The 17,121-nt window shown below is 41.1% G+C and overlaps 2 protein-coding genes across 3 annotated transcripts in view; one reads left to right on the top strand and one right to left on the bottom strand.

Moving 5' to 3' along the window:
- The window catches only part of zcchc14 (zinc finger, CCHC domain containing 14), a 28,939-nt gene extending 24,392 nt beyond the window's left edge, over window positions 1-4,547 (top strand). For both annotated transcript variants that reach the window (XM_063477709.1, XM_063477710.1), the window contains 2 exons: window positions 146-1,378; window positions 2,014-4,547. In XM_063477709.1, coding sequence (XP_063333779.1) covers window positions 146-1,378; window positions 2,014-2,069 — 1,289 coding nt within the window. In that variant the 3' untranslated portion in view covers window positions 2,070-4,547. The remainder of the gene's footprint in view (window positions 1-145; window positions 1,379-2,013) is intronic.
- Window positions 4,548-7,469: 2,922 nt separating this feature from the next.
- Window positions 7,470-16,881, bottom strand: map1lc3b (microtubule-associated protein 1 light chain 3 beta). The gene is made up of 4 exons (XM_063477712.1): window positions 16,621-16,881; window positions 13,289-13,344; window positions 9,353-9,459; window positions 7,470-8,649 (listed from the first exon to the last, which is right to left on the bottom strand). The coding sequence occupies exons 1-4, from the start codon at window positions 16,658-16,660 to the stop codon at window positions 8,472-8,474; spliced, it is 381 nt and encodes a 126-aa protein (XP_063333782.1). The 5' UTR covers window positions 16,661-16,881; the 3' UTR covers window positions 7,470-8,471.
- Window positions 16,882-17,121: the final 240 nt, after the last annotated feature.

The following is a 17,121-nucleotide window of genomic DNA, read 5'->3' on the forward strand; positions in this document are numbered from 1 at the left end:
GGAGAAGCAGGTCAACAAAATTAGAAACAGAAGTTTGTTAAATCGATAAGATCAATGACGCAAAACTAGAGACTTTTGCTTTTTCCATACCGTTTATATATCCAAATATATATGCAAATGTTATATAAACACAAATCTCTTTCAGGTGTGTTGGCTCCAGATACAGCAGGAAGTGGTCCAGAGAAGGATCGGTCCTGCATGTTCATTCTGAACTCGACAGGCTCCAGTCGCCCCACAGCCCAGGTTCTGCCCGTCCAAACCGATCCAGCTCCTCCTCTCCCTCCCACATGCTCCTCCCACCTCCCCTTTGGCCTCCCGCAATCTGCTTATCACCCACAGGGCGGTTACCCACAGACGCTGCTCTCCCCGGTCTCAAACCCAGCACGCATCCTCACCTCCCCTCGCAAGCCCAGGCCCCCTCCGCTGGCCACAGAGGACCGGACTAAGCCGTTGGGCTCGAGCCTTCCTGTGGCCGGTGCAAGCTTCAGTTCGGGGCTCGGGGTGGGGGTAAGACGGGAAAACCTGTTCTCCAGGGTCAACATGGATGGCTCATCTGGACTCCAGGACTCTGTGGTTTGTCGTGGTCTTGCGGGAGGTGGTGTTAGTCTGATGGTGGAAACCAGCTGCGCTCTGACCTCCACCTCCAACAGCCACCACCACGTTTCCCACCCCCCTGTCCACTTCCACCTCTCATCCTCTTCCTCCCCTTCTCCATCTGGATTTTACTCTTACCCCCCTGTATCCTCGTCCTCCTTCGCCTCTTTCTCCGCTTCCTCCTCCTGCACCTCCTCAAAATCCGCCTCTCAGACTGGCAGCTCCAGTGGTGGAGGTAGCTATGTTCCCATTGCAACAGCAAGCACAGTTCCTGTGGCTGCAGTCCCGGGCAACACTTACTACCCATCCCAGCATACCTCCAGCCCCTCTCCTTCGCCCTCCTCTGCTTCTTCATTGGATCAAAGTTCTGGTCACAGTCCTTCCGTATGTGTTTGCAGTTCTTGCGGTTGTCGAGGGAACTGCGGCGCCTACGGGGCATTGCCTGGATACGCCGCAGCCAGCTACCTGCAGCCGTTCTCGGCCGGGCCCTCACTCTTCACTCTGGGTCCTCTGCTCCATCTCAGCCCCCTGATAGCATCGTCCAGCACCGCCGGCACAGGCGCTGCACCATTCTCCTACCCAATGATGGTACCGCCGCCCCTCTACCGCCACAGCCCGCTGTCACATGACCAGCAGCAGGGGTTCGGCTTTTACCAGCCCCATGGCATCATGGGAAACGGTGGGCAGAAAAGGACAGCAGGGAACCTGTCATGTTACAACTGCGGTGCCCACGGACACAGAGCCGAGGACTGCAAACAGCCGCCCATGGATGCGACACAGCAAGGTGAGTCAGTGAGTACGGAGTGTGAAAAATACCAGATTTAAATGTGTGATATACACTTATAAATGCAGTTGGCTTTAAGGACAGTACATTTGAGAATATAATAACTGATAATTCTACTTGTTCATTTTGTATTTAAATATAAAATGTTTGTTTCTAACAAATTTTACTTCAGTTTTCAGTCGTTTTCTTCACATGATTTAGTTTGCAAACTGTGCCCAAATGCACAGAAGTATAACAATTATGCAGGAATTAAAATGGTGAATTTTTAAGATGAATTATAGGTATTACGAAATTTAATTCGAATGTGTAATTGGATTAACTGAAATGATGATGTGTAATATACAAAAGTTAAACTTGACCTGTTTAATGAGATGGAGTTCTTTATTTCAGTATAATTTAATATTTCAATGCAGATTTTGATGTTACTAAAAATTAAAATCTGGTTTGAATAAATTTACCTCATTCATTACTTAAAATATTTAAGAGTCTAAAACAATATTTGTGACTTCATTTACATATTTTACCCACTTCCTTCATAATGTCATGTGTCAGTTATATAATTTTGAACCCTTTGGGATGCCATAGATTGGGACATCACCAAGGCATCACTTTAACAACTCTGCTGTGTTTCTCAGGGACATTTCGCTTGAAGTACACACCTCACTCTGACAGCAAGGACTCAGGAGACTAAGCAGCAGAGGCAGCTTTGGATTTGAACTCCAGACTAAACTGTACCTCATGGTCCTGCTGAAGCCAAAAAAAGGGACAGGAGACAAACAGCCTTCTCCTTTAGCGCAGGGGTTCACTGTTAGTCTGTTCAAAGACTGCTGAGTTGAATCATTTGTATTCTTCCTTTTTTTTTTTTTTTTTAAACCAAAGGTTGCAAAGAGATTAGAGGAGGAGGAAGAAGATTTTAAGCACAAGTAAAAGTGGACATTTATAAACTCTACCATGCTTGATCTCAGAGATATAGCTGAAAGTCTTCCTCATCCTCAGAGAAAACACTACAGACCGACAATCAGTCACATGACCTGAAAAGAAGCTTCCCAGTCAAATGATGGGGCATTCACCATGACAACCACAGCACTCCAGATGTGGTCTTCCAGAATACGCAGCCTCTTGCTCTAATCAAGTCCTGCACTTACTGCGATTAGGTTTGGTTGGAAGTACCAGTGTTATCCCTCCTTTCACAGGATCTACTGGTGCACAACGTCTCACAGTACCACAGCTAATCATTTGAATGTTGGCTCGTTGCTTCTCATGGTTGGCATGTCCACACAAAGATTTCACTTTAATCTACTAGTTTCTAAAACTGGCACTGTATGTTCAGGTGGTTGAAAGTTCCAAAGTTAATCCTGACCAAATCCTGAGTCACAGTATTCACATATTCACCTGGATTTAAGCTCTGTTTGATTTCAAAACAGCCTCAATCTACCAGTTACATATTCAGAGGTTTATTCATTTGCTTTGTTTCTGGTTATCAACAAGCAGGAGTCAAATGTCTGGTTTGGTGCTTTACATCTCGTGCACCAGCCTTTATACAGGTGTGCACAGAGCTGTCGGCCACATTTAAACTGGAACTCCGTATTTAAATGTGCGAACAGTCGAATGAATGAATGAATGAATTCTAACTGGCACACAGACTGCATGAACTGGAAACCACCTTCAGCAACTGGAGATCTAAGAGGAAAACTGGTGTCTGTTGTGCATCTTCAGCCTGAGTCTGTATGTAAAGATGGAAAATCCGATGTCCCCGAAATCAGCATTGTCAGGTTGATGTAATGTGCAACCAAAGTAACAACCAGGGGATGAACATGTGGTATTGAGTGCATGCCTTTTTCTCAGCACTGCTGGCTAAACATTATCACACAGCACTTCATCCAAGACTACCAAAATGGTTTCTTTGAAGCGTATCTTATCACGGTGATGTTTGAGTGTTCGTTTTTTCATTTGCTCAGTTTGTTTTGATTTTTTAATTAGTTTCTGAGCCACCTGTTGGCCACTGTTCAGGAAATGTACACAGGAACTTTCTGCACGAATCTTCTAACACATCTTGAGGGACTTTGGCATTTGTTTCAGGAAGTTAAGTTTGTGTTAAATGGGTGATTCGAATGCTATAGCTGGTAAGCAAAGGACCCAATCAGTGTAGAAGAAGGGCAGTTCAGATTCTGCTGCAGTAAAGTTGCACCATGGAGGTGGTGGTTGCTGGGCTACGTCAGAGTAGATCTAGAGGGAACAGCTTCTCTTCCTGCAAACCCAGGGGAGCTAAATAGGTAAAATAATTATTTTCACCTGCTTTATACAAAGAAGAACATGCTTTATTTTAATTTTCACAAATGCAGCATTAATAATATGCCTGATTAAAGTAAACTGCCAGTTATGTCCTCTAGTTTTTTGTTTGTTTGTTTTTTACAACGCTGTTGTTTTTACCCATAAAATGCTAGCACTCTGCTAATGCATGCTGATTGGTTGACTGAGGACACTCCTAAAAGAAAGTGTTGCTAAATAACTTCTTCACACTTCTCAAAGTGCTGAGACCTTCCTAATGGGGGAGAAAGGGATTTTACTAATAATTAAACCCATATATACAAAACAGAAAATGGAACGATATCTAAGGTTTCAAACTGTTTTATGAAAAACATGGTGGAAACATGTTTACCCCTCATATGTAACATTTTTGGGTCTGTAGGCTGCTGTGAATTCTGGACTGCCTGGAAAGCATCTTCTTTCTTCTGGTTGCTTGATGTTTAAGAGCACTGTGCTTAGATCTCAATACCATGTCTCCACCCTTGATGGGTACTGCACAGACTCTGGTTGCAGATAACATCACCATCACTCAAATTCCATGTTAGTTGGGCTTTTATGCAGTGGCATGCATTGGGGACCTGTCAGCCATTTTTATTCACTTCTTGGCGATCTGCAGCCTTTCTACCTCTGAGCATGCCAGAGGGCGAAATGGCCCTCTGTGCACAAATACAGCAACGACAATCAGAAAATATCATGTGGTTTACATCAGGACGAACATTCAAAGTGCCAATTTTCTCTTTTCATAATTGTGGTGTAAGCGGGAGTTGTTCTTTTGTACTTTGTTTGTACAGGTCTAAGTATGTCGAGCATGTTGGAATTTTAAGAAAGCAATAGGAAGTGCTTCTGTGTTCGGGTCTTTGACCCGGTGGGGTTGGGTGGGTGGGAAGCTGCTGAGCTGGACCCAGAGCTGCACAGACACAAGGACAGCTGGTCCTTCAGATGAAACTCTCTTTGTACCCCTGGAGGGCACAGCACAGGGATGTGTGGGGTGTTAATTTAAAATAAAAAATCAGAACATTAAGTATGTACGCGTTTGTTTGAGGTATCGGCAATTCGCTTTCATAATGTAAAATAAATTGTTCTGTATTTTATTCCATTAGTTACATAGATGAGGGAAATTTCTTTATATTGCTAGTTTATCCTGTCATTGTTTTATATAGATTATACCAAAGAACATCATCTTTGGAGATGGTTTGTAGACAGAAAAAGTTCCACTTTTGTAGGTTTTACTTACTCTTTAAGGATGTTGGTAACTTGATGCATGCATGTTCCAAAATCTTTGTTTAAATATGCTTTTAAAATATTTTTGTGTTTTGAAAGTTTGGACTTAATTACCCAGTTCTTTGTTGGTAAGATTTTTTTATGGCTTAAAATTAAATAATTTTGGATTCTCCCTTTTATCACAGTGCCTGTGTGGTTTATTTATTATGGGACCGGCTGCTCCGAGGATCCTTAAAAGGTTGAACGTGAATGTTTATGTACAATACAATGTGTAAAAGATGGGCGGAGCCTCAAGCTGAAAGTTTTTGTTGCCGTCATTTTAGCTTTTCGAAACATGACGATGACACAGTGGACACGCTCCATGGTAATTGGCTAAGCGACTGTCAAAGACTTGCATCTGCCATTTATATGCAGTCAAAGGTATGAGTCACTTTCACATCTTTTTCCATTGTCCTCTGAATATCTGCACTGGCTGTTTTCTGTTTGTTTTGCTTTTTTTGGGGCAGTATTTAGCATTGTCTGTTCCTTGTTTTATCAGGAAGTACAAAATCTTTTTTTTTTCTAGTTGTTTGAAGGATTTAACTAAGCTGAATAGCATGCTGTCTAACCAGATACTAACTCTGGATGGCATTACTTTGGCCTCCAGTAACACTGTGAGGAACATTGGGAGCCAGTTTTGACCAGAATATGTCCTTCAAGGCACATATTATACAAATATGCAGGACTGCTTTCTTCCATTTGTGGAATATCTGTAAAATTGGAAACATCCTGTCTCAGAGTGATGCTGAAAAGCTAGTTTATGCAGTGATTACTTCTAGGCTGGATTACTGTAATTCGTTATTATCAGGATGTCCTAAAAACTCGCTGAAAAGCCTTCAGTTGATCCAAAATGCTGCAGCAAGAGTACTGACAGGGACTAGAAAGAGAGAGCATACTTCTTTTATACTGACTTCCCTTCATTGGCTCCCCGTTAAATCCAAAATCAAATATAAAATGCCTCTCCTCACATACAAGGTCTTGAATAATCAGGCCCCATCTTATCTCGTAATACTGTATCACTATATTAGGTCACTTTACTCTAAGGCTTTAGGCTTATTTGTGGTTCCTATTTGTGGTATTTAAAAGTAGAATGGGAGGCAGAGCCTTCAGCTTTCAGGCCCGTCTTCTGTGGAACCAGCTTCCGGTTTGGCTTTTGAGACAGACTCTATCTCCACTTTTAAGATTAGGCTTAAAACTTTCCTTTTTGCTAAAGCATATAGTTAGGGCTGGATCAGGTGACCCTGAATCCTCCCCTAGTTATGCTGCAATAGACATAGACTACTCAGTGTTTCCCATGAGGCACTGAGTGTTTCTTTTTCAGTCACTGTGTGTTTATACACCTCCCTGCATTTAATCATTAGTTATTATTAATCTCTGGCTCTCTTCCACAGCATGTCTTGTCCGGTCACACAGATAGCCGCCCCTCCCTGTGTCTGGTTCTCCTGAAACTTTCTTCCTGTAAATGGAATTTTTCCTTTCCCACTGTCTGATTGTTTTCTGTATTATTGTCTTAAATCTTCTATTTAAAGGAGGAATAGTTTGACCCTGTCCTTTTTTTCCCCACTAATAAGATTTATTAAATTATTTCTAGATGCTTTTGGCCTAAGAAATAGTGATTGCAGTACTAGTTTCCACACTGTTGTTGCAATTCTCTAAACTGCCTAACATTTGGCGTTTTTGCTGTGTTACTGCTATGATCCTGTCTGCTCTAGTTCAATCTAATTGATTTTCAGTGTAAAGAACTCAAAAGAGGGTTGCCGTTCAGCACTAAAACAAGCAACAGACAAGGTGATTAGTCAGTCGGGCAATCACGTATTTTATGTGCATCTTTTATACAAATAGGTGATCAGCTGTTGGACATGTAAGCACAGACGTCATTATATAGCATTCTATTGTTTAAACTACAGCATCACCTTTTAATGCTGTCTTTTCACATATGTAGCAGTAATGAAGTCAATTTAGGGTTTAATGGTCAGGAAAACAAAACAAAACACAGGAACCTTTTTTTTTCTCCTTTTATTGTTTACAAAATACCAACATAAATACATAAAGGAGGCTGTGTGATATTGCTGTATGTGGATGTGTGTGAAACAGAGGAGCAGGCGGAAAGGACAATGCACACACCCACACACACAAATGCTCCACCCCTCTGTTACAAACACACAGTAGCTTAAACTATTTGTACTGCAGACAGCGAACAGTCGCAACACATCGTACAGTCAAATAAAAAGAAAAATCCTATTAAATAAAGGAACCAAAAAGATAAAAATACTGTGATATAAAGCAGCTAAAACTCAAATCTGTGAAAGAGTGCCGCCCTTTAAAAACCTACTGGGCAGGTGTAAATTCCTAAATTCCCCTGCAGTGACAGTGCTAGTTGTAATTCAGTGAAGTGAAACTGAACAGCAGTGACAGCTCTGGGAAAAATCAGCCCTGTGGGTTAAAGGGAAAAAAAACCCACAGCCAGACACGATGCTCGTGAACCTGACTGTGTTTTGCTCTCTCCAATCATCGTTTCTGCAAAAAAAAAAAAAAAAAAATGAATTTAAAAAAAAAAAGAAAAAAGGATGAGGACATGGCAAACTCCTCCCCTTATCTGCATTTTTTTTTCTTCCAGCAACACCATCAATCCTCCATTAACTTGTGCAATCAGACCACGCTCCTCATAGTGTGTCCAAAAATCAACTTGGTTACACTCACATCGGAACCCCTTTTATATTCAAAGTCAACAATATCTGTACACCAAGGCATCTTTTTTTTCTTTTTCTCTTTTTGGTGGACTACAATCATCTGTTTCAAGAGCAAAGCAGTTTCCTAACATCATACAGCGAGGATGCTTCAGACTACAAAATGCAGGGAGGTGTAAAAACGGCAAAGAAGGAGGACCCTGAAGGGAATGTGACGACACGTGACGCTTAAGGATCTTCTCTTCTTAATTCTCAAATCTCTCTGGCAAAAGAAATCCCCAAGCTTTATCTTCTAACTGCAACAGAAGGCTGGCTTTGTTCATTGTCTAATGTATATATAGAGACACAGATAAGTGGTGAGCCTCACCACCTTTTTATGTAACATCACTACCTGAAATTTATATATACATTAACATAAATACAGCCTAGGAGACGTGTAGCCACAACACTGGAAACTGAAAATGCCATCAACACGTAAATGCCAGAGGACAGGATTTATCCAGATATATTTATACTCTTATTGGCCTGAGTCGGTTACATTTTAGGTGGGGTGGGGATTTCTCTACCTAAACTCTGCTGTTTCTGGTCACCCCTTGCGGCTTTATGCTACAGGCTGAGAGTGGCGGCACACAGACAAATAACCAGGACCAAAATGAGCTGACAGACGATCAGACGCTGTGTTTAGATTTAGCAGTTTGTGTCTGTGTTTTAGTTCTTACAGTTAATACTCAAAAGAATGTGACAAGAGACATGAAAGGGGGGACGGGGAAACTAAAAACTACAACTGTCCAGTCGCCGGGTCCAGTGGAAGAAGAAACGGAGGGATGAAGGAAGGTTGTTCACTGGGCAGTTGTGGCAGCACCGAAGGTTTCCTGGGAGGCGTATACCATGTAGAGGAAGCCATCTTGGTCGCGCTCTCGCTCGTACACCTCAGAGATGGCGGCCGACACAGACACCATACTGTGACCGTTAACCAGCAGGAAGAAAGCCTGGTTGGAGTTTAGCTGGAGGCGCCTCCTGGTGGGGAATGAAAGACATGACAAGAGTGAGAAAAAGGGGAGACAATAGGATATTTTTTCCCTCTCACTTTCTTCTAAGTATAAACCATGGATAGGACAGGAAAAGAAGATGAGTTAGAAGAGAAAGAAAATCAAGAAGTGGAAAAGAACTTGTGAAAGGAAATGAAAGAAGGGGAAGGAGAGTGAATAAAATAGGAGACTTGAACGAAAGAAAGAAAGAAAGAAAGAAAAAAAGAAAAGGAAACGTATGGAAAAAATATGGCATCCATCTGTTTATCCCTTCCTCCCTCAATCCATCCATCCATCCATCCATGTTTGCTAGTTCAGAAAAGTGCAAAGGTTTGGTATATTGAGGTCATGAAAAATACAGAACATGGAATGAGTAAGTAAGAAGAATATATATGCAAATATGTTTTGTAAGTAACAAATATGCAAAACAGATGAAAGAAAGGAAATTTGAAAAAGGAGAATGGAATAAATGCCAGGAAAAGGGATGAAGATGTTTAAAAAAAAAAAAAGGAAAAGGGAAAGCCAAAGAAAGAGAGGAGCTGAAAGGAAATTAAAAGAAGTGAAAGTGAAGGAAAAGACACAGACAAAAGAGGAGTTAGAGACATTTTAAGAAAAGCAAACAAAACTGAAGAGGAGAAAATGATGAATGTAAAGGAAAGACGGTGAGGAGGGGAGAAGAGGTCAGCGTCTACCTGATGATCTTGATGAGTTCACTCATGTTGACGTGGTCTGGCACCAGGAACTTGGTCTTGTCCAGTACGGGGAGCTGCTTTTCTCCTTTATATCTCTCAATGATCACCTGCAGGAGGCAAAAACATTATCAGCAATTCTTTCTCCTCTTTTTCTTCTTTTAGCTGGTCAGCTTCCATGAATGGTGCATTTCCTGTGCCCTTTGTGTGTCTGAGACCAGTGAGATGTAATAAGGAAGCTTGAGCTGCCAATATCAGATGGAGAGGTTAAATAAAAGAATACAGCTCTCTGCCTCACAGTCGGGTCCTTGTGAATCTAAATCCACATCTACTAGATCAAGATTTGCGTTAGACTTAAAAGGGAATGCCATTGTTTTACTAAGATATGTAAGATGGGTTTCAAACCCAAAGGATTAGACTCCACTTCAGAAAGAATCACAATCAGACTCTGTATTAAAGGCTGGCAAAACCCAATTTAACTCACAGTGATGTGCTGGTTAAACAAAGGCTGTCAGCCTCTACTTAATGCTCTGAAGCGGCCTATAAGTTCAACGAATCAAAGCTTCTCTTAACAAAAAACAACCAATCACTGTCAGTCAGGCCGCACTCACAATCTTTGTTTCCGATCACATGTTTTGTCTTAATTAGCTGTTTTAACTGATGGAGCGCAACTACAAGGGAAAACAAGAATGCAAATCCAGCCCAGTTCGGGTGACAATGATGATGAGTGACTGGATAGCTGTGGAGAACTAATATAGCAGTGGGGTTGTGTTTTTTAGCACAGCTTTCCTCGTTTGTTACGGAAATATTTAAGACACTTCTCTGTGTTTAACGTGTCTTATTCAAAATGTAGACACCGTTCTTTCTTTCTTTTTTTAGAGCCTGCCTAGCAGCAGGCATTACTCCCTCTTTCCACTTTAGGAAAGCAGCTAATTCTAACATGTCTCAGCTGTGAGCAGAACACAAACAATCTTCTGTTGTCGGCTGCAGGAGTGAACAAGATGTTTCATGCACTCGCGTTTCAGGAAATGAAAAACCAATATTATGCTGTTATTGTGTGTTATTGTTCAGTGTTGCTTAAATGGACCGAGGCAACACCGCACTCTCTGATGGTACATGGTTTAAAACCATAAATAGTCCAGTGCAAATCTTCTTGTGTCCTTTGTTGGATTCTGATTGAAACCTGGTTGAACTTCTGGTTTTTGTTACAAACCAACAGCTCTTACGAGGTTAAGGCTATACTATAGCTTATATAGTTAAGGTTATAGTACATAACCAACTTTGCCATATTTCTCCTGGGTCAGCTAACCAATCAGAGCAGATGTATTTGCGAAGGAAAACCCTTCAAAAAGTCACAGGAGCTAAAAAAAAAAATACTCTTCTAGTAGACCCTCAAAATTAAAGTTATGGCATTTTATAATGATCACATTGGCACTAATGAAGCCATGCACCACAGCACTGAAGGTTTGTAGACTCTACCCCACGGAGGTCCCTGTGACAACGCACACAGCTGATGAACTGCAGCCTGACATTACACAACATTAGCGCACTGTGTGAGTGTCCTACATGCTCGACCCACCCAGTGCAACCCACAGAAGTCCATGAGTGTGTGAGAGGCTTCCTGGGTCTGAGTGACCTACATTTTGTCATCACATGAACACAAATTGTGTGAATGCTTGCGTGCCCTTCAATTAGTTGTGAGTGTGCAGATGCTGCACTACAAGGGCACCAAGTGCAAACTGGAAAACAGTCCAATGAGAACAATTACTTGTCTGTATGCATGTCCACAAGTGAGTATAATACCAGCATGATGATCACCTGTTGACAAAGGGAAACTTCAGATTTACAGTCCAGACCACAGTCCTAAGAGTTTCTAGCACTAATCCAGTGAGACCTGCTGACCCAGAGCATCCTCAGCTTTCGCTTGGCATGCTAATGCATTTCATCTGGGCAGAAAAGCAGCGGCCTCAATAAACCTCTTCACTATTTCTGCTGAATGTGCCACAAGACAATGGCAAGGCTGCTTTCACAGGCCAGTGATGTGTAGACTGACTTTAGTGTTTGAATTAAGTTAAAAGGTTAGAGCAGCTGTTTAGTTCAGAAATCCTCATTTTATATTTTATTAGTAAGTACAGGATAAAGACATTCTAATATTTAAGCCTCACAGATGAGAAAATGTACTGCTTTTCTTTCTCCAGACTTTCAATATTGTCGTGTTAGGGGCTGTTTATCAAGCAATGCAAGTGAAAATAAAACTGCAATCAGTTTTGGACATTGGAAATTGGTTTGCTGTTTTGTTTCAAAGTAATTGGTTCATATATTATTTCAAATAACAAAAGACTATTTGTCTGCTTCCACACTGACCATGAATATTTGATAATTTTTTAAAGAATATTTCATTATTATTTTTAGCCATTGTCATCCATGATTGATTTACTAGTGCACAACTCCTTCAGTCTTTAAAGGTTTACTGTGCAGCTGGCTGACTGGCCAGAGCTCATTCAGTTGCTTTCCCAGAGAGGATTTCATCCCACAGTTGAACCTACTCCTGCTTGCACAAAGTACCTGGTAATTCAAATATTTACACAGAAGAAACTTATAATTTAAAATTGTCTGCAGGCAGCATGTCTGTGTGGGTTCTCAATCACCCAGGTCATGGCAGTTTCAAGTGCTTGAAAAGAAGATAAGTGGGTCCTTTATGTTTATGAAGACATTTTACATTTTTTCAATTTAATTCAACTTTATTTATTTAGCGCCAAATCACAACAGCAGTTGCCTCAAGGCACTTTATATTGCATGGTAAAGATCCTACAATAACACAGAGGAAACCTCGGCAATCAGATGAGCTCCTATAAGCAAGCAATTGATAGTGGAAAGTAAAAACTCCCTTTTAACAGGGCGAAACCTCAACCATGCGCAGGGAGGAGCAAAGTCCAAAAAGAGCCTTCAGTTCTAAAACAACCAAACCAAACAATCACTCCACAAATGCATGGCACAGAGCAGGTAGGAGGGCCACCTCAACAGGACAGCACTCTGCTGTACACCTGCACCTGAAAGGACACTCTTTTGAGGATCCCAAAAGTCATATTTTGGACTGAAAAGACAGATGGGACTCAGTAGAATTGTACACTCTGTTTTCCATTTCCATGTATGTTTGCACATTTCAATAAATCACTGAACCGATTTCCCTTTTCCCAGCAAAACATAAAGAAATGTGGCGAAAGAGTGATGCAAGACTTTTGCAGAGTACTATATTACCTGAAGTATTTAGAAATGTGCTGACCCCTGTGTATTGTGAAAGCAGGACACTACTGAGTCTGACCCTAATGTGAAAGCAATTAGCAGTCTGCCTCTCCACCTCTTTTAGGCTCCGCTGTGGCTGTCTGGGTGGAGTTACATTAGAGTGACACAGCACATCTGCCTCTGGTCTCACACTTACTGTGACACGGCAGTTTATAACCCCGGGGAGCACACAGGAAGCGTGCGCACACACACAGACGAGAAGAGCCCTTACATGAAACGACAGGTGCAAAGCTGTGCTGATACTCTATCTCACTGATAAAATGAGCAGGTGAAACACGAGGTGTGCGTTTGTTTATTGGTGGTTGCTAAGAGGTGCTGGCCACTTACATGGTAATGCGGCTGCACCCACTTTTAACACAACATTCCAGAAAAAAAAACAGCTGCTACATCACAACTGCTAAAATGATAGAATAAATGCATCTCCAACAGAGTCGACTGGAAAATCCCATCGAGGAACAGAAAGCTCTTTCAGACAAAAGACCTTTAACCAGTCGCTGTGATCTACAACCAGGAAATATGCGGTAACATTTTCTACTGCGGAAAGTTCCTGTGTGCTGCTTTGCACATCACACTTGTCCACAACCACACCAACATCACCGTCAGCTTCAGACATTTTAAACATGTACTTCAACTCACAGGTATCTTGTTGGGGTGCTGCTCCCGGATCAGTCTGACATCTTCTACTCGCTGTTCTGTGGAGCAGAAAAAAAGGTCAGTGGGCATCAACCAGAATGAGCTGATAAAAGACAAACACGGTCAATGACAAATAAGGCAAAAAAAAGAAGAAAAAAAGCTGGCAGCAAATCCTATCCTATTTGCATGCTGTTTGTTTTACATATCCCTATCTGCACGGTAATATCTTTGGTTCTCATATCAGGTGACTGTGACTGTTTTTACAACCTGTGGTTCAACAGGTTTGTGAGGTGATGCACATCAGACCAAACAATGTCACAGCTGTAAGTGGCTGCCTACTAATTTCTGAAACAGATTATAAAAGCGTCCCGTTAAACATTTATAACACCGGTAAGCTTTATGTACTAGACAGATCTATAGTTTAGAATATGTCTTCTCTCATTTGGTACAAGTTGTTTTAGGAATCCTTATTGGCTGTCCTAAACAAAGAGGGCAGCAGGTGGGTGCTGTTGCTGTTTTCACAGCCTTGGATGAGCATATTATTTGATACCTGTGCCATGTATTATGTCTTACTGACATCATACATAGCCAAGAGCAGAAAAAAAAAATGTCTGAAACAGAGTGCATTTTCAGAGCACAGGGATCACTTGTACACACGTGCCTCAATATTTGAAAGTTTAGTCACGTTCAGTATGAGCAACCACTATTTTAACAGTGTATATATATGTAAGAACATAAGGAAAACCATAATAGGTCCAATTTAATAAAAAAAAAAAAAAAGAAAAAGAAAAAGTAGGATTACAGACATGGAGCATATGAAGCACAGAATCACACGGGAACAAACTGCTTACTGGGGTAAAGCGCTCGAGTGAAAACAAGATGGGCTTTTCTAAAATCTACTCATGGTGCAACAGCATTGTTCTGCAGTGATTAGCAGATCATTTGGCAAAAATTATGATCCACTTATTATCTATTCAAAGTCTGCACTGATTACTGGGATTGCAAATCTTGTGTGCGTTTCTCGAACATCTGCATTCTAGTTCCTTGGAAATCTTGGCTGAAAGCAGACCTAATAATTGGGGTTTTTTTCTACACAGTGATAACTGAAAGACTGGATTGAAATTTTACCATTTAATTGGTATGTTTCTTAGCAGTGGTTAGCAGATATGCGTGTCATTGCAGTGCACCTGTACAGCCTATAGATACAGCTGTGGTTGCTTTTGACTCCAGAAAACAGGGATAAAAATTAGTCCAAAACCAACAGGTGGCAACATAATTTTTGTACACACAGTCTACAGCACATATGACCAAAAATATCACCTTCTACTTGCTGCAGTCTGAGCTGACAACAGCAGCACTGCCTACTTGAACTAAACATCAGATTTTGGAACTTGAATTACCTGAATGGAGTAGAGTAGAGACAATTAAAAAAAACTGAAGCTTTGAGCTTCTGGTGTCCCTGTGACCCGCCGCTAAAAGAAGTGGTTGTTCAGAAAACTGTGCAGCCACTGTAAGACTGTCTAACTAAATTAACTGATTAACATGCTGTGGCCAAAACACAAATGTTTATTTTCATGCTAAAACTGAAAAAAAAAATTCTATTATTACATTATTCCATAACTGCGTTTCAATCAGAAACAAGGAAGTTCTGCATGCGTCAGTCTCTCATGACCAGACCATGAAGAGGGAGAGAAAAACCAACTAAATGGGAAGCAAATGACTTTGAGGTTAAAAGGATGTGCTTTTTAAATACATCTTTGTTATGTAATATTGGGAATTAGTCAGTTACCTCAAGGGGACACTGGAAAACTCCCTTTAGGTTCCTGAGTCATCCTATGACAAGCCTAGTAACTACGTAATGGATCATTTATTTAAAAAAAAAAAAAAAAAACTAAACACGTGGGGCTAGATTATTCTGTCCACAGAGGACAGTAACACAAAGATTAGATAAAAGGCAACATGACTACCAGCTAGTGACCCTTATCACTGAGTAAACATTCATGTATACACACAAAACTGTTTCTGAACTGGCAATATTACAAAAATATTCACATGACCACATTAACCAGCAGTTTTTGGACCAGACTTGTTGGACCATCACAGCTTCATCCCAACTTACTCATATGTACACATAACACGTTTGTCAGAGCAGGCTGGAACTCACACGCTTTGTTTGTGTATATTTAGACCAATAACATGAAGCTCATATATGTTTAGTCATGCTGGGAAACATATTTCTAACGTTGAAGGCAGCAAGTACACATCTTTGTTTATTAGGTAGTAATTATGATACGGACCTAAGTTAAAAAATTATCTACTTATATAACGGCACTCTTTGGTATCATTTTTATTTTATTTAAATATTAAATACATTCCTCCAAATTTCATCTTTCCATTGAGATAAAAATGCTATTTTTAAATTTGTCATCAAATTTGAATAATTCGTATGATTTGCAAAGATGTTCAAAATTCTAGCAGCAAAACTAACTACACCAAACAAAAACTAAAACGACAACACTAAAAAAAGTGCCATATTTTTAAGTTCTGGCCATCAAGTCTATTGAACTCAGTTCATGATTTGCATCGTTTTGTTACAAGCAGCAAACCCAATAAACAGGATAAGAATGTTAAATAATCTGGTTTATACTGCGTTATGGAAACTTGGCAGTGAGTTTGCAGGCCTTGCGTTTAGCTCTGTTGGCTGGAAAACATAAGCGAAAGTATCCTCTGCATCGAGGCTATATGGCCTGTGCACTAAAACCAAAAACCAAAACAGAAAAAAGAAAAACAGGAAGAAAGAAAATAAAGAAAGACACGTAAACTCCACGTGTTCAGGTGCAGTTTTACATTTTCTCCTCTTTTCTTCTCCTCCACAAACTGTCCCATCCCCCAATCCTGCAGCTCTCCTCTCTCTGCCCTGCATTTCGACACCACTTTGTTTTCCTCGCACTGCTCTCTCACAAGTAAACATTTCAGAGACACGAGCCAGCAGCTCACAGCCTCCTCATGTTCGACTACATCTAAAGCTCAAAGTCCACGAGTGGAAGCAACTGTCTTTCATCTATAAGTTAAAAGGAGCACATGCCCAACGAGGAGGCTAACTCCGCTAATCATCATCATCAGAAAGTAGAAGTAGCCTGACAAAATGTAGGCTGATACTCGGCCGGGGATAACAACTAACCCCACCTGGCCTGTGCACGCCGACGCTGTGATTCACTTTTGGGCAGTTCAGAGGACAATTCGGGGAACAACCGAAAACCCACCTGGTTAGACAAACGACCCGAGGCGGAGAAGCAGAGCGAGACATGTTAAAAACAAGCAGCTGTAAGACCTACCGAATGTCCTTCTTTGTTTGAAGGTTTTTTCTGAAGGCATGTTGCGCCAAAGTCGGTCAGCTGGCAGTAGGTGAAACCGGAGGTAGCGTCTGTTTCGAAGCAGCGATATAAAAGCTAAAAACAACGTATTAAACTATCCGTGTCCGCGGTGCTGGCAGCTTCTTAGCGAAACACTAACGCATAGAGATGAGCTCCGAGCTGGTTTGATGTCGTCGCTTCCTTCCTCTGCCTCTGTTTTTGTCAGCGCGAGCTGGAGCAAGCAAAACAAACCAGTCACATGACCCGTGACGTCACGCACCGCCCCTCTCCTCTGCCTCCTCTTTTTAATTTATTTTTTCTTCCCCCTAACGGCCACTGTCTCCACACGGACGATATTTAAAATTGAACCAACCTATTAAAAAAATACGTATGATTTAATTAAAAAATACGCTTATCTTATCAAAAAAAAAAAGTTTATGGAGAGAAAACAATGTTACAATGGCCATAAATTTAATTTGTATC

This window comes from Pelmatolapia mariae, linkage group LG7 (genome assembly GCF_036321145.2).
Source record: "Pelmatolapia mariae isolate MD_Pm_ZW linkage group LG7, Pm_UMD_F_2, whole genome shotgun sequence".
Lineage (NCBI taxonomy): Eukaryota > Metazoa > Chordata > Actinopteri > Cichliformes > Cichlidae > Pelmatolapia > Pelmatolapia mariae.